Raw genomic sequence first — 22,059 nt, forward strand, 5'->3', positions numbered from 1 at the left:
GCGTCATTTTCTTTACACGTTGACCTAGATCCCTAAAACTCTGCGTACACACACATGAAGGAAGGAAGGGATATTTTGGAAGACAGGAGGGGGAGGTGGAGGGAGACTGTATAAGAGAGAAAAAGATCAATATATTCGTTATCTATCTATCTATCTATTTATCTATTAATTTATGTATCTACCTGTCTGCCTGGCTGTCTATCTATCTATCTACATCTATCTGTCTATACGTATCTATATATCTATCTATCAAGCTACACATGTCTAGCTGTCTACCTATTTATAAACTTATGCATCTGTCTCTCTCGCTGTCTACCAACCTACCTATCTATCTATCTATCTATCTATCTATCTATAAATCCGTAAAAGTACCCCTTCCAAAATTTAACCCGCGGATTACTAGGATTTATCTTTGGTTTTCTGGCCTGGGATTAAACTGAAAAAAAAAAATCCCTTCCTTCTCTGTTAAATCCAAAATTATTACGTATGTCAAATTAGGTCACAGGAAAATATATTGGGAGCCATTTTTATCTTTTATTTTTTTTTACTGGTGTCTTGGTAGCAGCGTTATTTCCCTCCATCTCCTTACTGATATCTTACTTCCTCTTGCAGACGAAGATACGACGCCTTGGAGGGTCGACAAGAGGCGTGTTTGTACTATCCTGAAGAATTACGAAAATCAACTACTACTACTACTACTACTACTGCTACTACTACTACTACTACTATCTATCTATCTATCTATATACTTAGGCTGCTTCCCCCAAGGAAAGGGAGGTAGCCGAGACAGGACCACACACTCCCCATTTACTCATCCATTCAAACATTCATTCGCTACTACTACTAACACTTAAGAACCACCACTACAAACACTTTCACCACCATCCACTAAAACTATTACCACCATCAGTATAACGATTCACCACCACCACCACCACTACCACAACACGCATCGACAACCACAAACCACCACCACAACCACCACCTACCACAACTACCACAACTACCACCACAATGACGGTCAGCTACACGAAGAAGGTATCAGACTGCAAAGGCTTCGGTTCGTTTTGGCGACTACTATTCAGGTAAGAGTAACAAAACATAACTACCCAATTCTAAAAAACTAACCAGCCTTCTAACACAATATTGTCTGACTCTCTAACACCTTCTCTCTCTCTAAGGCCTTCTCTCTCTAAGGCCTTCTCTCTCTTATCCCTTCTCTCTTCATTAACCAGCTGTCTAAGTGAATGTCTAGCTACCTTCTAACTGACGATCACAGACTTAGAAATACACAATAACAAAATAAAATCGGCCACTTCTAACAAACTAGCAACATTTCTAACACTTCTATCCCTTCTAACTCTCAAATTAACATTCTAACTTCATTTCTAGCTACTTTCTAACTAAGGACCATAGCTTAGGAAATCGTCAAGGAGAAAACAAACATCTTAGTACTTACGATAATGTCTTAAGAACGTAACTAAGATAAAATGTGTCCTCTTCTGGTCGGTTCAGGAAGCTCCCTAACACCTCTTCCTCACCGATTTACTTTTGGATCCTCTTCTCGTCGGTTACGGAAGCTCCCTAACACCTCTTCCTCACCGATTTGTTTTTGGATCCTCTTCTCGTCGGTTACGGAAGCTCCCTAACACCTCTTCCTCACCGATTTACTTTTGGCTCGATGTTCAGGCAGCAGATGGTGATGTGAGAATGATTTAAGCAACACAGAGTAGGACTTCAAGGTGTAATAAGTAAAATAAATCGCTTAAGAAAAGGTGTTAGGGAGCTTCTTGAAACGACGAGAATAAGGATCTGTGTCATATGGGATGCAAGCTTTCCTTATCATTAAAAAATAAATAAATAAATAAGAATAAAAAAGGGGGGGGGATCTTGCCTACCGCTTCGTCATATAATTTTTAGGAAGCGACCGGAAGTACTTCATTTCCGGTCTAATTATTTACCTGTGTATGTCTGTCAGGTAATTGCATCGTCACCTGTATGGCTAAGTGATCCTCTAACCTGCTGTCTAACTGCGTGGCTGTCTAAGAATTTGTTTGTGTGTGTGTGTGTGTGTGTGTGTGTGTGTGTGTGTGTGTGTGTGTGAGAGAGAGAGAGAGAGAGAGAGAGAGAGAGAGAGAGAGAGAACGCACCTGTCACACCAAGGTAAATACCATATCTTCGTACATCAGCCGAATACGTATTCAACAGAGTAAATAAACCATAAATATTAAGTGTGTGTGTGTGTGTGTGTGTGTGTGTGTGTGTGTGTGTGTGTGTGCAGGAGTGGGCCCCGTCCGTCAGCTTCTCATTAACGATTTTCGGAAACCAGATGCTTCACTCCCGTAGGCTTTAGGGGCTTTAACGAAGGTACACCACATCACACCTTACCTCACCTCACCACATCACAGCACACTACATCACACATCATACTACCCTCTCAAACCACACCATACCACACCACATCACACCACACCACATATCATAGTATCTTCTCACACTCCATCACACAAAATCATCCTCTAACACCACAAAGACATCACCGTTCCACACCACACCACATCATACCACACCACACCACACTACACCAAAAGCATCAACTGAGAGGCCCTGAAGTTTCCGCAATTCGGTATAAGTGTACGTGTTACGAGGTGGTCAGGACAGAGAGAGAGAGAGAGAGAGAGAGAGAGAGAGAGAGAGAGAGAGAGAGAGAGAGAGAGAGACGGCTGCACACCTGTTTCTCATCAAAATAAATCACTTCCACGCACCGATACCTTGTCAAAGTGCGAGTGCAAATGAGTTCCAAGAGTAAGTAAAACATGAATACTAAGAGGTGCACTGAATGACACGGGGGGTTCTGCGTAAAGGTGTGTGTGTGTGTGTGTGTGTGGTGTGTGTGTGTGTGTGTGTGACAGCTGTTTACATTTAGATATCGCCAGGCAGTTTTTATCTGGCTTGTGATATTTTTCTTTGTGATGAGATACCTACTCTCTCCAGCTCGATGATAATAATAATAATAATAATAATAATAATAATAACAATCGCTGTGGAGAAGTAAAAAGGTATATTGAACCGCGTAATAAAAATAACTGCATATTCAAACGCGTAATAAAAATAATTAATGTTAAAAGAAGTAATTAATAACACAAATTTTCCTTTTACGTGTCATGGTTTTCTTGTTGTTGTTTTTTTTTTAATATAATTTTCTATCGGTATGGCGGAAGGTAAATAAACACGATGACTCATTCGGCTTCGGTCCTTACATCCTGGTCGATCCGGAACCACTCTTTATACGGAGCTGATTTTTTTTTTTTTCCGAGTGTGTGTGTGTGTGTGTGTGTGTGTGAGAGAGAGAGAGAGAGAGAGAGAGAGATAATAAAGACACCATGGCACAAAGGATATTAACCCCCACTTCCCTCCGCGCGCAACAGATGGCGTGGCAGTCTGTACAAGCTGGTGTGGCCGGATACGCTGGTGTACTGCTTCCTGTACTTCGTGTGCTCTATGGTGTACAGATTCGCGTTGGACGAGCCGCAGCGGAGGTGAGGCAAGGGGCATTTTGAAGGATAGACAGAAATGGGTTAAGAGAGTACAGGAAATTCTGAACAACAGTGGAAAAAATTTTGAAGGAAAGTCAGAAATTGGGTAAGACAAAGACCCGTCCTGTCGTCTGTTGAGGAAGCTCCCTAACACCTTTTCCTAAGCGATTTACTTGGTTTATTACACCTTACTGTCCTCTTCGGTTTTTCATTTTCGCCATACGCTGCATAAATAACGTACAAGAGGATGTTAACCCAGCCATATCTAAAACTAAATCGCTAAGGAAGAGGTGTTAGGGAGCTTTCCTTATCGACGAGAATGAGAGCCTAAGAAGGGGAAACTTTAAAGGATAGTGGGAAGGAAAGTCTGAGAGGTAATTCTGAAGGATAGTGAAGGAAGTATAATTTGAGGGGAAACGAAGGACAGTAAGAGAAGGAAATTACGCGGGAAACTTAGAAGGACACAGAGAGAGGGATATACTGAGGGGAAATTTTGAAGGATAGTAAGGGAAAGATATTTTGAAAGACGGTGAGGGAAGGAACTTTGGAGATTAATTTTTAAGGATCGTGAGAGATTAGGAGAGAAATTATGAAAGAAAACGTTAAATCTGGAGGGTAATTTTTAAAGATGGAGGCGAAAAAGAAATCAATTTTTGAGGAAGTGAGGATTTTTTTGAGAGACGGGGAAAATCATAGAGCATTTCTGAAGGACACTGAGAGATCAGGGAAATTTTGGAGATATTTGGGAGATTATAGAGCTAGGGAAACTGCAGGAGATGGCGAGAAATTAGGGGAGATAAGTGGAAAAAAAAAAGGATGTGGATAGCGGGTAGGAAAAAGGGAGGGAAATTTGAACGATAAGGGAGGGATATTTGAACGATAAGGAAGGGATATTTGAACGATAAGGAAGGGATATTTGAACGATAAGGAAGGGATATTTGAACGATAAGGAAGGGATATTTGAATGATAAGGAAGGGATATTTGAACGATAAGGAAGGGAAATTTGAACGATAAGGAAGGGAAATTTGAACGATAAGGAAGGGAAATTTGAACGATAAGGAAGGGATATTTGAACGATAAGGAAGGGATATTTGAACGATAAGGAAGGGATATTTGAACGATAAGGAAGGGAAATTTGAACGACAGTGAGAGAGAGAGAGTGTGAGGAAGGACCATATATTGAGGTGCGGTATATGTTTGTTTGTTTTTTTTGTTTTTTTTCCTTAATTCCCCACTCTCTCTCTCTCTATCTATCTATATCTATCTACCAGTATGTGTATAATTAATCTACTTATCAATCTATCAGTCACAAAATAAATCCATCAACCACTTAACCAACCAGTCCATCTAATTCCGTCTATCAAACCAGCCATCCCTCTATCTATCTATCTATCTATCTATCTCTCCCCACCAGAGTGTTTGAGCAGCTCTCTCTCTACTGCGATTACTTCCGCAACCTCATCCCCATATCCTTCGTGCTGGGCTTCTACGTGAGTGTTGTGGTGCAGCGATGGTGGGAGCAGTACGTCTCAATCCCCTGGCCAGACGATTTCGCCCTCCTCTGCACCGCTTACATCAGAGGAACGGTACGATTATGGTGCACTTTCTATCCCCCCCCTCTCATGGTCGCCACAACTCTAGCCTTCTATTTAGGTATGGGGAAAAAGGTCACATTCCTAACGCCCTACGATTTTCACCTGCGTACGGTACGATTATGGTGCACTTTCTACCCCCCTCTCATGGTCGTCACAACTCTAGCGTTCTATTTAGGTACTGGAAAAAAAGGTCATATTTTATTCCACGTAAACCCCTACGATTTTCACCTGTGTACCGCCTGCATCAGAGGAACGGTACGATTATGGTGAACTTTTTAACCCCCTCTCATGGTCGCCACAACTCTAGCGTTTCATTTAGGCATCGGGGGAAAAAAAAGGTCATATTTTATTCCAGGTAACGCCCTACGATTTTCACCTCTGTACCGCTTGCCTCAGGGGGACGGTACGCTGGTGTGGTGCAGCGTGGGGGTGTATGGTACGCTTAAGATGAGTTTTATATGAGGCGGTATTTTTGTCAATTCTGGAGGCTTTCCTTCTGCCTCTTGCTAACCAATTTAATTCTTTACCTGGTCTGGTGTGAACTGGGAGCAGGGCAGTGAAATGGCGGGGGACAGGGTGACGTGAAGGCGATTTGTCTGCGGCCACCCCGTATGGGATTAAGGCGTCTGGCAATAGATACATAGATAGATAGTTTGTTAGGGTTCTCAATCACCCACGATTTACTCTCAGCTGAATAAAACCGTCTAGGGTTGGTTTAACTTGAATAATAGAGTTGCTTTAATGAAAATTTTGGGATTATTAACACTCCCAGGCTCCTGTAGGTCACTCAGCTGAATAAAATCGTCTGGTGAATAAGTGCACTAAATCTGTCCCTGCCATAAGCATAATATATTTCTTGTGTCATTTACTCTAAGTCTACATAAAAAGGTGTAACATGTACGTGAATAATTAGCTGTAATATACTGAATAAATCGGTTAGGAAGAGGTGCTACAAGGCCTTCTAAGCTGCGGTGTGGTTGGGTGATGTGGTGTGGGGGGGGGGAGTGTGGTTGTGGTCCTGCGGTACTGTGTGGGGGTATGATGTTCCTAGAAAGTGTGGTGAGGGTGTATGAATGTCGTGTGGTGATTCTGTGCGATGATGGGGTGTTGTGATGACACTGGCTGACTAATTAGACTATGCCAATTAGTGTTACAGCAAAGGTAATTGACACCTAATGACAAGAACCTGGCATCGGATATTTCTTAACGCCTCCCCACTAGCGATTTATTTTTTTACATTTTAATAATCCTCTTGTACCTCATCCATGCCAACTGTATCAACATTAAAGAGATATATATAACGCACAAGAAAAAAAAAAGAATAAGATAGAAAATACAAAAAATACACTGCCAAATCACCTCTGTCACTGAAAATACATACACATAACACATGAGAGAAGTTAAGATGTAGAAATGAAGATGTAGGGATGGGAAATAAATCGCTAAAGAAGACGTGCTACGGAATTTTTCATGCTAAAGAGAACATTAATCTTTTTCCGATGTGGTGCGGGATTAGCATGAGGATTTATCGCTTGTTAAATCCGTGTCGTCCATCACCAAGCACACACACACATACACACACACACACACACACACACACACACACACACACACACACACTCTCTCTCTCTCTCTCTCTCTCTCTCTCTCTCTCTCTCTCGTAAACCCACTCAACTCCAGGACGGGTTTATGTTGGTTCTTGCCATCTCCAGACGATTTTGTGCAGCTTAGGGAAGGCGTCTGGTAGTGTGGAGGGGTTAGTGAAGGCCGTATGTAAACCCCTCCAGGTCGAAAATTAGCTGAAGAAAAGCGTCTGATTGTAGGAGGAAGGAACTAAAAAATAAAATAAGTCTGTTACTCTTTGATTTGCGATGGAATTCCCTTAAACTGAACATAATCATTAGGTATTACGGAAAATAACATAATGAAATAAATAACCTAGTAAATAACATAATAAAATAAATAAGTTGGTGCTGGCGGGGTAAATCAACTGGTGGCAATAAGGTGTAATAAGGACGTATTTATGATAATGTTAATGGAGAGGCGCCGGATTGCCAGATATTTTTTTTTCAGAACCACTCATCTGCCAGTTCGTATTTCGATGTTTTAGGCACGTTTATTGGCGTTTGTATTTGTGTTGCGGTTGCTTAGCGTCGCCTCCTGTATATATCTATCTATTTATTGATCTACTTATCTATCTATCTATCGAGTAGTGACAGGGGCGTGTGAAGACCCATACATATACACACACACGTACATATACAAGGGAGGCAGCCAAACAACAAACACACAAACACCAAGAAATGCGTCGAAATCATCAAACATATTATCATCTGACCTATTTTAACCCTTCCACCTGGACGCCAACTTTATCCCATTCTTGTCGCCTTCAGAAGATTTTATTCATATCAGGAGAGAGAGACTTTCAAACGAGACGGGGTACATACAGCCTTCAGCAACACTCTCACTATACTCCTTTTACACTAACTTGGCCTAAAATTGATCCTCCACCATCCTGCATGCTAAGTTGTAACAAGAGATTAACATTAGAATTAGATGCTAGTCGCTAAGAAGTGCCATAGAAAGAATGTAAAGAACTAGATTTTTCTGCCACTGAGATACGTAAGGTCAGATGCAGAGAAACGAAATAGCGGGTCAAGTTTTGAAGGAATAATTATATAATAAGGTGGTGTGTGCATCCTCAATTCCCAACCATCTTTTCTTCCTTCCTGCCTTCTACCCTACCTCTTTCCCCCCGCCTCTAACACCTCTTTCCCCCCCGCCTCTAACACCCCTTTCCCTCCACCTCTAACACCTCTTTCCCTCCGCCTCTAACACCTCTTTCCCTCCACCTCTAACACCTCTTTCCCTCCGCCTCTAACACCTCTTTCCCTCCGCCTCTAACACCCCTTTCCCTCCACCTCTAACACCTCTTTCCCTCCACCTCTAACACCTCTTTCCCCCCACCTCTAACACCTCTTTCCCTCCACCTCTAACACCTCTTTCTCTCCTCCTCTAACACCCTTTACTCTCCTCCTCCTACACCTCTTTCCCCCCACCTCTAACACCTCTTTCCCTTCACCTCTAACACCTCTTTCCCTCCACCTCTAACACCTCTTTCCCTCCACCTCTAACATCTCTTTCCCTCCACCTCTAACACCTCTTTTCCTCCACCTCTAACACCTCTTTCCCCCCACCTCTAACACCTCTTTCCCTCCACCTCTAACACCTCTTTCCCTCCACCTCTAACACCTCTTTCCCTCCACCTCTAACACCTCTTTCCCTCCACCTCTAACACCTCTTTCCCTCCACCTCTAACACCTCTTTCCCTCCACCTCTAACACCTCTTTCCCTCCACCTCTAACCTCTCTCCACCTCTCTACACACAGGGAGAGAGATCACGCAGCATCCGGGCGACGCTAATACGCTACGTCAACCTCACCTGTGCTCTCACCTTCTCGTCTATCTCGCCCCGGGTACACAAGAAGTTCCCGGGCTATAAGGAGATGCTGGAGGCAGGTGAGAGAGAGAGAGAGAGAGAGAGAGAGAGAGAGAGAGAGAGAGAGAGAGAGACAGAGAGACAGAGAGAGACGGCCACCTAATTCAAGAAGATACATTCAACTCTCCCCCACCTTCCCACTCACAGGATACCTCACGCCCCACGAGCAAAGGGTTCTAGAGACGCAGAAGTCCCGCAGCTCCGTGCCCTTAGTTACGCTGCCCCTGATGTGGTGCTGCCGCGTGGTGGAGGGAGCCAGGGCCCTCGGGGATATCAGGGACGACCTAGGGGTGAGACTCCTGGTGGGGGAAGTGACCAAACTGAGGGATCAAGCTGGGATGCTGCTCAGGTGGACGGATATCAGTATTCCCCTGGTCTATACGCAGGTGAGATGAAATTAGGGAAAGAGGGAGGGAGGGAGGGAGGTAAAAAGAAGGAGGGATGGAAGGTTGAAAGGTAGGAAAGACATAGAGATAATGAGTTGGTAGGTAGGCAGGTGGATGGAAGAATGGATGAACCCTGGTCTATACGCAGGTGAGACGTAATGAGGGAGAGAGGGAGAGAGGAAAAACGAAGGGAGGAAGGAAGGTTGGAAGGTAGGAAAGACATACAGACAGAGAAAATGAGCTGGTAGGAAGGTTGGAAGGAAGGAAGGAAAGACACAGAGGTTATGAGTTGGTAGGGAGGTAGGTGGATGGAAGAATGGATAAACGCTGAGGTAGACACACAGAGACAAAGAGAGAGGGGATGACCTAGGAGTGGGAGGCGTGGTGATGGAGGGAGCAAGCTGGGGTGTGGGTACGCTAGGTGGATACTGGCATTCCGCTGCTCTATACGCAGGTGTGAGGGATGGACAGGTAGGTAAATAAACAGATACCGATTGACAGAGAGGCTGAGGGTTACATAAACAGGTTGGTAGGTAGGCGGGTACGTAGGCAGGCAGATGGATGAATGAAGATAGGTAGGTAGGTAGGTAGGTAGGTGGGTAGGTAGGTAGACGGATCAATGAATAGATGGATGGATGGACGATCGACACACAGCTGGACACGATTCGAGTACCTGAGAACATAAGGCAAGCAGAGGACAGACAACGAAATAAAGGCGTTGATCCATTCAGCCTGTGAACATATATATATTTTTTTCCAGCTAACGATCTATCTATTATATTCAAGTTAGGACGCCCCTCGTTGTGATGGGGCTAAGGAAGATTATATTTCACCAATTCGCTTCCAAAATTTTGTCCTAAACTGAAAAAAAAAAAATAAATCGCACACCAAAAAATCCAAGTGATGAGGTTAATGGCTGTCAAACACCTGTGGCCTACATCCCAAGGTGAGGTAGGTGAGAGGCATGGCAGGAGTGTGGTGCGGCAGGTGGGTGGTATGGCAGATAGGGCAGGTGTAGTGAGGCAGGTGTGTGGTGAGGCGGGTAGGGCAGGTGTAGTGAGGCAGGTGTGTGGTGAGGCAGGTAGGGCAAGTGTAGTGAGGCAGGTAGAGCAGGTGTAGTGAAGCAGGTAGGGCAGGTGTGTGGTGAGGCAAGTAGGGCAGGTGTAGTGAGGCAGGTAGGGCAGGTGTGTGGTGGGGCAAGTAAGGCAGGTGTAGTAGGGCAGGTGTAGTGAGGCAGGTAGGGCAGGTGTTGTGGGGCACGTGTGTGGTGAGACACGTGTGTGAAGTGAGCTGACTGAGGGTAGAGAGAGAGAGGTGTGTGGTAAGGCAAGTGTTGTTTGGCTGGTGGGTGTGGTACGGTAGGTGTGTGAGGTGAGGCAGGTACACGGCAAAGCGAGGCAGGTGTGTGGGTGGACATATAAATGAGACTAATGATGACATATACGAGATGGGACAGGTGTGTGTGTGTTCAAGTAATGTTGGTGCAGGTGTCTGGCAAGGACTGCAACATTTGTAGTCACGAATGCTCACCTGATTACTGCATAATTATATAGACAGACAGATAGATATAGACAGATAGACAGACAGATAGGTAGGTAGGTAGACAGATAGATACATATACAGATAGAGATAGTTCGATACATGGATAGATAGGCGTGTGTGTGTGTGTGTGTGTGTGTGTGTGTGTGTGTGTGTAAACATGGTATGTATTTCTCCTTCTCCGTACGTGGTCATGAGGTCCACACAGCCGCTCACCGCCAAACCATAGGCTTTTTCTACCTCTCACGATTCTTCCACTGCATTTCCTTCTTCCGGCCAGGTGGTGTCGATGGCTCCCTTTATTTTCCCCCTCGCAACACGGCCGCCAGTACCACAACACCGCTCACACCCAGCCAAACCATCGCCTTATATTTTTCCGCCGTTCACGCGTCTCCCACATTCATATTCCTTTTTTTTCCCCGCAGGTGGTGACGATGGCCGTGTACTCTTTCTTCTTCTTCTCCGTGCTGGGCCGCCAGTTCCTCGACCCCGCCCAGCACTACAACAACCGCACCATCGACTTCTTCGTGCCCATCTTCACGCTCCTGCAGTTCTTCTTCTACATGGGCTGGCTCAAGGTGGCCGAGAGCTTGGTCAACCCTTTCGGCGAGGATGATGACGATTTTGAGCTGGATAAGATCTTGGAGAGGCACATGAAGGTGAGGGAGGAAAGAAGGGAGGCTGGAAGAGAAGGAGGGAGGTTGGGAGAGAAGGAGGGAGGTTAGGAAACATGGAGGGAGGTTGGGAGAGAAGGAGGGAGGCTGGGAGAGAAGGAGGGAGGCTGGGAGAGAAGGAGGGAGGCTGGGAGAGAAAGGGGGAGGTTGGGAGAGAAGGAGGGAGGCTGGGAGACAAGGAGGGGGATTGGGAGAGATATGACGACCGGACTCAACCTTCCCCAAACCAGCCAAACCAAACCCAGCCGCTCTCAGTTTAATTAAGCCTATCTGTCCTAACCTAACCCAACCATCCCTAAAAGAACTTGATTGAATCTAACCTGTCATCCTAACCTAACAACCTATCCAAACAACCTAACCCAACCTAGCTCCGTCTAACCTAACCTATCCAAACCGAACAAACCTAACCTATTCAAGCCTAACCAAAACAATCTAACCTAACCTAACCCACCTAACTTGATACTCTCGAACCCAACCTAACCAACCCAATCTAACCTGACGAAACCTGACTTATCCAATCCCCAGCTACCTTGACCTAACCTAATCTAACCTACCCTAACCCATGCCAACCAACCCACGTAACCCACATAACCCACTCTCACCCGGCTCAACCTCCCCAGATATCGTACCTCCTGGGCGACGTGACCCCTACGGAGGACCCACTCAGCACGCAGGACGACCACACCTGGGAGAAGCTGTGTCCTGGTGTCCCGGCCGTGCCCCCTGACCGCGGATTCCTCAGTGACCTCTCCCACTTCGACCTGACCCGGGCTAACCACCACGCCGCGCACCGACCCGACCGGAGCGATCTACTAGGGGGGCGTGGGAGGGGAGACGTGCGGAGACGGAGCGACGCGGGACGGAGTGAACTAGGGCACTACGGGTCAGGGGTCAGCGATCATGACACCGTGGTTGTTTCCCTTGACCCCCCGCACGAAGACAGGCTTGACCTCATTTGGGACCAGGTGAGAGGACTGAATTTCCACTAAGCCCATCATCATAGAGCTCTTGGGGGAAATTACAGCCAGATGGAGGAAAGCTTGGCTGGATATTCACGAACCCTGTACAGGTAACATTCTTGGGGAAGTTATATACAATTAGACGAACCGGGGCTAAATATTCACGAAGTTTGTATTGGTGTATTCGTGAGGCTACTGAGGAAGTTACAGCTATTCACAAACTCTGTACTGATGTAGTTTGCTGGGAAGTTACAGCCAGTCAGGAGAAGTTTGCATAAATATTCACCAGACCTCATTAAGTTACAGCCAATATTCTCTTATGTATTCGACTCTGAGCGCCTGTGTACATTACCCTTTTCATTCAGGCAAATACAAAATGACTGTATTTCTCCTCTGTATCTCTCCTCCCACGTGACTGTATTTCTCCTCCCACATGACTGTATTTCTCCACCCACATGACTGTATTTCTCCTCTGTATCTCTCCTCCCACATGACTGTATTTCTCCTCCCATATGACTGTATTTCTCCACCCACATGACTGTATTTCTCCACCCACATGACTGTATTTCTCCCACATGACTGTATTTCTCCCACATGACTCTATTTCTCCTCCCACATGACTGTATTTCTCCTCCCACATGACTGTATTTCTCCACCCACATGACTGTATTTCTCCTCCCACATGACTGTATTTCTCCACCCACATGACTGTATTTCTCCCACATGACTGTATCTCTCCTCCCACATGACTGTATCTCTCCTCCCACATGACTGTATTTCTCCTCCCACATGACTGTATCTCTCCTCCCACATGACTGTATTTCTCCCACATGACTCTATTTCTCCCACATGACTGTATTTCTCCCACATGACTGTATTTCTCCACCCACATGACTGTATTTCTCCTCCCACGTGACTGTATATCTCCACCCACATGACTGTATTTCTCCTCCCACATGACTGTATTTCTCCTCCCACATGACTGTATTTCTCCTCCCACATGACTGTATTTCTCCTCCCACATGACTGTATTTCTCCTCCCACATGACTGTATTTCTCCACCCACATGACTGTATTTCTCCTCCCACATGACTGTATTTCTCCCACATGACTGTATTTCTCCCACATGACTGTATTTCTCCTCCCACATGACTCTATTTCTCCTCCCACATGACTGTATTTCTCCACCCACATGACTGTATTTCTCCTCCCACATGACTGTATTTCTCCCACATGACTGTATTTCTCCCACATGACTGTATCTCTCCTCCCACATGACTGTATTTCTCCTCCCACATGACTGTATTTCTCCCGCATGACTGTATTTCTCCTCCCACGTGACTGTATATCTCCACCCACATGACTGTATTTCTCATGACTGTATTTCTCCTCCCACATGACTGTATATCTCCACCCACATGACTGTATTTCTCCTCCCACATGACTGTATTTCTCCTCCCACATGACTGTATATCTCCACCCACATGACTGTATTTCTCCACCCACATGACTGTATATCTCCACCCACATGACTGTATTTCTCCACCCACATGACTGTATTTCTCCCACATGACTGTATTTCTCCCACATGACTCTATTTCTCCTCACACATGACTGTATTTCTCCTCCCACATGACTGTATTTCTCCTCCCACGTGACTGTATTTCTCCTCCCACATGACTGTATTTCTCCCACATGACTGTATTTCTCCTCCCACGTGACTGTATTTCCCCTCCCACATGACTGTATTTCTCCTCCCACGTGACTGTATTTCTCCTCCCACATGACTGTATTTCTCCTCCCACATGACTGTATTTCTCCTCCCACATGACTGTATTTCTCCCACATGACTGTATTTCTCCTCCCACATGACTGTATTTCTCCTCCCACGTGACTGTATTTCTCCCACATGACTGTATTTCTCCTCCCACATGACTGTATTTCTCCACCCACATGACTGTATTTCTCCTCCCACATGACTGTATTTCTCCCACATGACTGTATTTCTCCACCCACATGACTGTATTTCTCCTCCCACATGACTGTATTTCTCCACCCACATGACTGTATTTCTCCCACATGACTGTATTTCTCCCGCATGACTGTATTTCTCCTCCCACGTGACTATTTCTCCTCCCACATGACTGTATTTCTCCACCCACATGACTGTATTTCTCCTCTGTATTTCTCCTCCCACATGACTGTATTTCTCCACCCACATGACTGTATTTCTCCACCCACATGACTGTATTTCTCCACCCACATGACTGTATTTCTCCACCCACATGACTGTATTTCTCCCACATGACTGTATTTCTCCTCCCACATGACTGTATTTCTCCTCCCACATGACTGTATTTCTCCTCCCACGTGACTGTATATCTCCACCCACATGACTGTATTTCTCCTCCCACATGACTGTATTTCTCCTCCCACATGACTGTATTTCTCCCGCATGACTGTATTTCTCCTCCCACGTGACTGTATATCTCCACCCACATGACTGTATTTCTCATGACTGTATTTCTCCTCCCACGTGACTGTATATCTCCACCCACATGACTGTATTTCTCATGACTGTATTTCTCCTCCCACGTGATTGTATATCTCCACCCACATGACTATTTCTCCTCCCACATGACTGTATTTCTCATGACTGTATTTCTCCTCCCCCCCCCTTCGTACAGGTGGACCTAACCCCACGTCGTGAAAACAGGGGGAGATCCACACCTGTCTGCCCCACCCCCGCCACGGCCCCCACCACACCCACCACCACACCCACCGCATCACACCTGCCGCCGTTCCCAGGTACAAGACGGACACTATAGCATACCATCATCACCATCATCATCATCATCACCATCATCATCATCACCTCTGACTTCTTGTTCCCCCTCCTTTGGTGACAAATTTACCTTCAAGTCGTTTCCTTCATTCATCTTTTTCTCATTCTCATGCACTCCTCTTCCTCTCGCTTCTATACCCTACCACGTTTCACTCTTCCACATCACGTACAGTCTCATCCATCAGTCGTGCCAAACTGTCCCCTTATTTCCTCCATTTCATACTCCCCTCACTCTGCAATGCTCCTCTCATTCTTTCACCTACTCCTCTATACCTCACCCTGCAATGCTCCTCTCACTCATTCACCTACCCCGGTTCTTCCCGCTCTCACCACTGTCCTCTTCCACTTTCTCTCCCTCCACGCATTTTCCCACAGCACCAACGCCTTCCTTCCTATTCTTAAAAACTAGGTGCGTGGATTTTGTCAGCAAGCCCCCTAAATTTTCCCTGTCATTCATAAAACCCATGTACTTTATTAGATGTGACTGGCCTGCGTCTCACACCACACAGTAAAGAAAGGCCAGGCATCTTTTCACCTATGCTTCAGAAAACAATGTCTAAAACTAAGGGGCCGCCTACACCTTCCAGCTCTCGGTTTTATTATAAGGCTTTCACTCTTCCGTCTTTCCCACCGGTGTGCTGCTGATCCACGCTTTACTTTGATATGATTTACTTTGAGACGCATTTACTTATACCTGAGTAAAGTACTGTTAAGGAAATAATACTTTAACTTAGATGTCTGGGTTGGGTATTCTCTCTCTCTCTCTCTCTCTCTCTCTCTCTCTCTCTGAATTACACCCTGAACATAACCGAACATAATTTTTTGTGTGAAACCTTCAAACCCATGCATTACCCCACTTCTCTCTATCTGCTTATCCATTTATATCTATTTTTCAATCATTCTGTCTCTTGCATAACCCCCTCTCTATCTATCTGCTCATCTACCTATATCTACTTCTCTATCTATCTGTCTGCCTAAAAACTACTCCATTCAAGGCACGGAGGTCCTGGCTGACGATCTTCCCCGAGCCTGCATCACCCCTAGCAGAGAGGACGTCAGCCGGAGGACGTCCAGGGAGGGGGAGGTGAGGATGGAGGGCGTGGTGAACCCCATGTATATGAAGGTGAGATAGAGAGAGAGAGAGAGAGAGAGAGAGAGAGAAAGAGTGCATGTTTTTTTAAGATTTAGGGACAAGACTAAATATTGCTCATCTTACAATCGACGATCAATGTACCCCAATTATTTATCCACACTAATTTGGTTAGAATTTGGCGATTTATATATTACCTATTTTATTTTTTTCATAGTATAACAACAAAATCTTTCATTTGGCTATTTTTCTTTCCAGGACTGACGCTCGGACTGGTCACTGAGGGGCCACGAAAATAACCGCAGTATTAGAAGAAATCACTCGGATCCAGCAGTACAGTACGCAGACAGTGTAGTATAAGATAAACATAAGGACATAATTATAAATGTTTAAAATAAGGTGCCAATATTCATAAGGGTATACACCTCAGTTTATTGACCAGGGTATAGACGCAGGTTTATTTATAAAGGTGCAGACTATGCCTGTATAGCCGTGTCTGAGTGTATGGCAGTATATGTAGCATGTTTACCGACGGATGACCAGAGTGTATGAAAGTAATTAATATAAATTTGCCTGTATCATTAAGCCCTGATCGTGTATAGTATAAGTTCCTGTCCATGACAGGCGTGTGTAACCCAACCGATAAAATACATGTATTTATACCGGTACATACAATGGCTCCATATATATATATATATATATATATATATATATATATATATATATATATATATATATATATATATATATATATATATATACTGCAAAGATAAATAACAACAGTAGTGTAAGTGCTATCATTTTTCTACACCTTAGGGGAAAAATCGAAAAGCATTGTTCTCATGTATGTTTTTTCCTACATGTACAAGAAAGGAAATACCGGGTATGTGTACAAATAAATGCATTATCATTATAACTATGTTTGTTTTACATTATGACTGTTTAAATATGACATCAGTCGATATTGTAACCTAATCGTTTCATCTGTCTCTACTAACCTCCTGGCAGATATATTACTATAACCTAAGTGTTGTATGTGGAATCGTAGGCTATTTACTGTCAGGAACAATCGATCATCATCATCATCATTATCATCATCATCATCATCATCATCATCACCTTAATGGTATGATGATGATGATGATGATTAAATGAAATAACTAGGGGTCACTCCCAAGCCGAATAAAATCGTCTGGAGGTAGTAAGGATCGCATAGTTAAGATTTCTCTGGGCCGAAGGGGTGATCAGAGACTATATTACCTTGAAGACGATTTAGACGCCACTCCCGGCTCAAGAAAATCGTCTGGTGGTAGGAGGGATAAAATAGTTAACATCCTCACATTCTGAAAGGGCTGCTGGAGACATTTTAATCCCTTGTTAATATATAAAGGTAAAATCTACGCTGAAGAAAATCGTCTGGCAATAGGAATAATTACTGGTGAAATCTACAAACCAGAAAAGCCTTTGGAAACCGTCTTTAACCCTCTGAAGACGAAGAAAAGAGACTCCCAAGCTGAAGGAAATCGTCTGCGGGCAACAAGGATAAAATGGTTAAGAATACTATCGTTTAGAAGAGTTCCAGGAGACGGCATAACCCTCTGTGGACGACGCCAGGCCACTCCACAGCTGAATAAAATCGTCTGAGAGTAGGAATCATTAAATAGTCAAGAATTCTACCTTTCACATGAGCCACTGGTGAACGCAATTAACTCTAACATGGAAATAAGCCAGGCCAGGAGCTGAATAAAATCGTCTGGTGGTAGCCTGGATTCACTGGAGTGGGGGAATTAACATCATCTTCATCATCATCATCATCATCATCACATTCATACACCACTATCAACAACCTCCACCCTCCTACCCTCATCTTGACTACGCCGTCAGATTCCACCACAAACTTCCCCTCATCAACATTCATTATCAGAAGCCTACTGACACGACCGTCCACCCTCAGTGTTTCACAAAATCTATAAAAAAGTACAGACTCAGCGACAGAATGACAAGTTTTTATCATCATTTCCAAGACCCTTCGTTACGGGATCAGAAAGTCGTCTACGCGATTTCAAGTACAATAATCCAGCGTTACTGTAAGAGATCAGTCGAAAAGTACGAGAGTTAAAAAAAAGTACGAGAGTTAAAATTAATAGTCAAGTAGTACGATAAATCTTATCTACTGCTCAAAGTTCGAAAAGAATTACGAAGTGCATACCGGTATATATTTGAATTCAGGGGGAACTTTGAACTGTACAATACACGTTCATAAATCACTGAACTTTCAAAAATTCGATAAATCAAATCTGTTAAATTTAGCGGGAAAACTAAATCAAATCATCAGTTCAATTTCGAGTAACCCAGATCAAAAGTAATCGGCTGAATTTAGCAAAACAAAAGACGGTAAAAATGGAACGCAAGGGTGAAAAATCGTTCCTGGGCAGAGACCCGGGAAATAAGAGAGAGTTGATTACCGCAGGCACATATTTCGGTCACGCTATTTCGTCGAGCAGTAGTGAGGACATGAAAGCGAGGCCGAAAAAGAGAGGTATGGTCACCGGGCACGAAATACCCGAGAGGAGAATGAGTTGTGATGAGCACAGTGAAGAAGGCTCGACATTCTGGGGTTCCGACAGGGAAAAGGAGACTCCCATGTCGACAAAAAAAAAAAGAGTTTATAAGCATGAGATCCCAGAAAAGAAAATGGGACTGAGTTGTGATGAGCGGAGTGTAGAAGATTCGACACTGAGTTCGGGTTCGGACAGCGAAAAAGAGACTCCAATTTAGGGAAAACGAAAAAGAGCTTATAAATATGAAATCCCAGAAAAGAAAATAAGACTGAACTGTGATGAGGATGGGAGCTAGAAGTCGAGTAAACGAAAACTATCCGCTGAACACGAGATTCCCAAAAAGAAAGGAAGATTTTCTCGTGATGAGGGCGATGGTAACGAAACCTCCGACGAAGACCAAAACAGTTCTGACGAAAATGAAATCAATTACGACACCTCGGACGACATCGGGGGCGAAAGTTCCGACGCAGACCAAAATAACGCCAACCAGACTGAAAATACTGGTAAAGGCGACAGTTCGGAAAATGGCGACGAGCATGGAAATTCAAACTCTGGCTGCAATGATAAGGGCGAACACACTGCCAAGAACGACCTCTGCACGCCCTATAAGGCACCCTCTTGGCGTAAAAGATATTTCCGCCATCCCCGTTTCAGGAATTACGAGGTAGTAAATCCACGTAAGCAATACTCTCACCTCCAACTCCCAAAATTCTCGGAGAACAATGACGCCCCTGTGCCAAACCCCTACTCGAACCGACAGGGGAATCCGAACCTGCCCTGGAGGGAAATCCAGCACATGGTTTCTAGGGTCATAATAAAAGAGAGAGGGATGGCGTTTGTGGCCCTTGATTCTTACAACTCTTTCCTGGATTACGTGACAAGGGATGAGGTCCTTACTACACTCGAGTACGACAACGAGGTAGGCAATCATAGACTTATCCTGGAGAAAGTCAGACCTAATGGTATACTGAGGGACATCCACACCTGCCTGCATAAGGACATAACATACACGCTCAGCCTCAGCATCCAGGCCACGTACGAGTGTCGAAAGGGGGACGATATCATTAGGTGGTTCTCACATAGGGTCCCTCTCGGCGCCATTCCACTCATGACGGGATCTAAGTACTGTCCCTTGTCGAGTATGACGGAGGAAGAATGTCGGCTCGCTAGGGTTCAGCCAAATGAGCCGGGCGGTTACTTTATCATTCACGGAAGACCAAAATTCATGCCACTTAGAAACGTTCTGCGGAAGGACAACTTTTTGGTACTGAAGACATACGGACCAGACACAAGGAAATACAGGTCTTGTCTCCTGATTGACTCCCTGGACAAGAATAGAGGGATTTCCATACAACTAACCCTCTACCTGACCAAAGAAAATACGTTAGAGGTTAAAGTGGATGTGGGAGGGGCGAAATCATACACTTTTGATTTCCGACACCTTCTCGTAGCCATGGGGTTCAACAGACTGACTGAGGAGAGAGATGAAGTATGCACGCTGGGCCCTAGAGCACAGCCACAGGAAAAAGTGAAGGAGAGAACGCCAATAGAAAACACAAAAGACGAAGAATACCGCGTCGAAGAGGACGTAGAACTAATGGAGTTAATTATATCCGCTCTGAACTTACTTGACGATGAATTTGAGTACACGTTAAAAAGGGGGGAAGAAGTGACATTAAGGAAGGCTATGGATATTATAAGAGATATGTCAACAGAAGAATTAGAAAAGCTGTGCAAGCTACTGAAATATGAACCAGAGAAGATCGAAGGGGTACGACCCATGGACACTTTCCGACAACAAACTCTGACCGGCCTGGAGTCCATGCGCCGGAAAGAGGCCCAGGCAAAGCGACCAAGTAGAAAGAACCTCAAGGCGATAATGCTACAAGGATGTGAGGATATTCCCCTTGCCAAGGAAACTGTCGAGGAGAGCTTAGATATCCCGTATCCATATGACGGCATCACAACCACTGCAAAGAAGTTGACACGGCTTATGGGGCGGTTTCTGGAGCCAGAAAGTGAGGAAAAGTTTGAGTAACTGAAACTGAGGCTTACTGAGGTGTTACGGGGGCTCATCTTGCCTCACCTAGATGACCGTTTGGAAGTACGAGCAGCACACCTGGCGTACTATGCTAATCAGATCTTCCTGGCTGAATGCGATCGCCGGAGCTACGACACCAAGGAACACATGGGCAACCGATGTCTTTTAACCCCCGCTCACTTCATGAAAAAAGCATATGACAGCGCTACCAAAAAATTACTTGAAAGGGCTGAACAGTCTTGGAAAGTGGAGATGGGCAGAGAACCAAGGGAATTTGAACCCGAGGATGAAGTAGCGATCGTAAGAAGTGAGGTAGTGACACAGGTAGAGGCAAAACTTACGAGATTATTCCGAAAATTTCCTCCAGCCCATGAAAACGATACCAGAGATAAACATGACAAAGAGCCGGCCAAGCAAACAGCAGGAATCTTGCCCGGAATGAGAGAAGCTGCGAAAAATATAGAGGAGAGGACCGACTTGCTCTCCATCCTGCAGTTCCACCACAATCGTCTACAGGACTGGATGGAGTAGGAGCTCCTGACGGGCTACGCGGAGAAGCAACACTCTGCACCCAGAACATTCGTCAAGAACATGGAGAGGATCAATTACATGCAGTACCTGTCGCAGTTACGTGAAGTGGACTGCGAGGACAAGAGGATAGATGGTTATGGTTGTGACATGCATAACTACCACATGAGTGCGCTGGGGTACCTTTGTATTTTCGAGACGCCAGACAATGAGAAGGTGGGTATGACTGAACATCTGGCTGTCGGGGCAATGGTATCCCGTGGGCTAGATCCCAAGCAAATGGGGGCACTGAAACGTACGCTGAATAGGCTAGTCCGACGGTTTACCGATCTCCAAATCCCGACTATCGATACCTGTGGCAAGATATTCCTCGATGGGGTGTGGGTAGGGAACGCCGTCAGCCCCCTCTGGAGGATAAGACAATCACTTCTCAACTTCCGCCGATTTCATGCCATGGACGTGGGTCTTTTCTACCGTGGCCACGACCTCCACATCAGTACCACAGCTGGCCGCGTTATGCGCCCACTCATGGTTGTCGAAAATAACCAATTGCCTGTCACAGAGTAGGACTACCAGGATCTGATTCACGGACGAGCAGATATTAAGCACCTTGTGTCAAAAGGAATTGTTGACTACACTGACCCGCTGGAACACAGCGAGTCCCTTATCGCGCAGAATCTGGACTTCTTAAATATGGAGGGAGTACAGTATTTGTAAATCGAGGGCATCTTAGCATATGGGCTCCCTGGAGCTGCCATACCTGTGTTCAACTGCAACGACCCTATTCGAAATATTGGCTCGTGCA

General features: G+C 45.0%; 2 protein-coding genes across 2 annotated transcripts; both read left to right on the plus strand.

The window, feature by feature from the left end:
* The first annotated feature begins 991 nt into the window (after positions 1 to 991).
* Positions 992 to 15,017, plus strand: LOC145392161 (bestrophin-2-like). Its single transcript, XM_080266610.1, has 8 exons — positions 992 to 1,085; positions 3,429 to 3,539; positions 4,952 to 5,123; positions 8,522 to 8,651; positions 8,779 to 9,017; positions 10,982 to 11,215; positions 11,851 to 12,195; positions 14,877 to 15,017. Exons 1-8 carry the CDS (start codon positions 1,015 to 1,017, stop codon positions 15,015 to 15,017), a joined length of 1,443 nt encoding a protein of 480 aa, XP_080122736.1. The 5' UTR covers positions 992 to 1,014.
* Positions 15,018 to 21,317: 6,300 nt separating this feature from the next.
* Positions 21,318 to 21,821, plus strand: LOC145392162 (uncharacterized). Its single transcript, XM_080266611.1, has one exon. The coding sequence runs from the start codon at positions 21,318 to 21,320 to the stop codon at positions 21,819 to 21,821; it is 504 nt and encodes a 167-aa protein (XP_080122737.1).
* The last annotated feature ends 238 nt before the right edge of the window (positions 21,822 to 22,059 follow it).

Source organism: Coenobita brevimanus, chromosome 21 (assembly GCF_032717465.1).
Source record: "Coenobita brevimanus isolate Jiangsu-jjx chromosome 21, ASM3271746v2, whole genome shotgun sequence".
Taxonomy (NCBI): domain Eukaryota; kingdom Metazoa; phylum Arthropoda; class Malacostraca; order Decapoda; family Coenobitidae; genus Coenobita; species Coenobita brevimanus.

Excerpts from the sequence above, each read along its gene's own strand:
- LOC145392161 (XM_080266610.1), top strand. The coding sequence starts at position 1,015 with ATGACGGTCAGCTACACGAAGAAGGTATCAGACTGCAAAGGCTTCGGT. Across the intron at positions 3,540-4,951 it reads TTGGACGAGCCGCAGCGGAG|AGTGTTTGAGCAGCTCTCTC; the intron begins GTGAGGCAAGGG and ends TCTCCCCACCAG. Across the intron at positions 8,652-8,778 it reads TAAGGAGATGCTGGAGGCAG|GATACCTCACGCCCCACGAG; the intron begins GTGAGAGAGAGA and ends TCCCACTCACAG.
- LOC145392162 (XM_080266611.1), top strand. The coding sequence starts at position 21,318 with ATGGAGAGGATCAATTACATGCAGTACCTGTCGCAGTTACGTGAAGTG.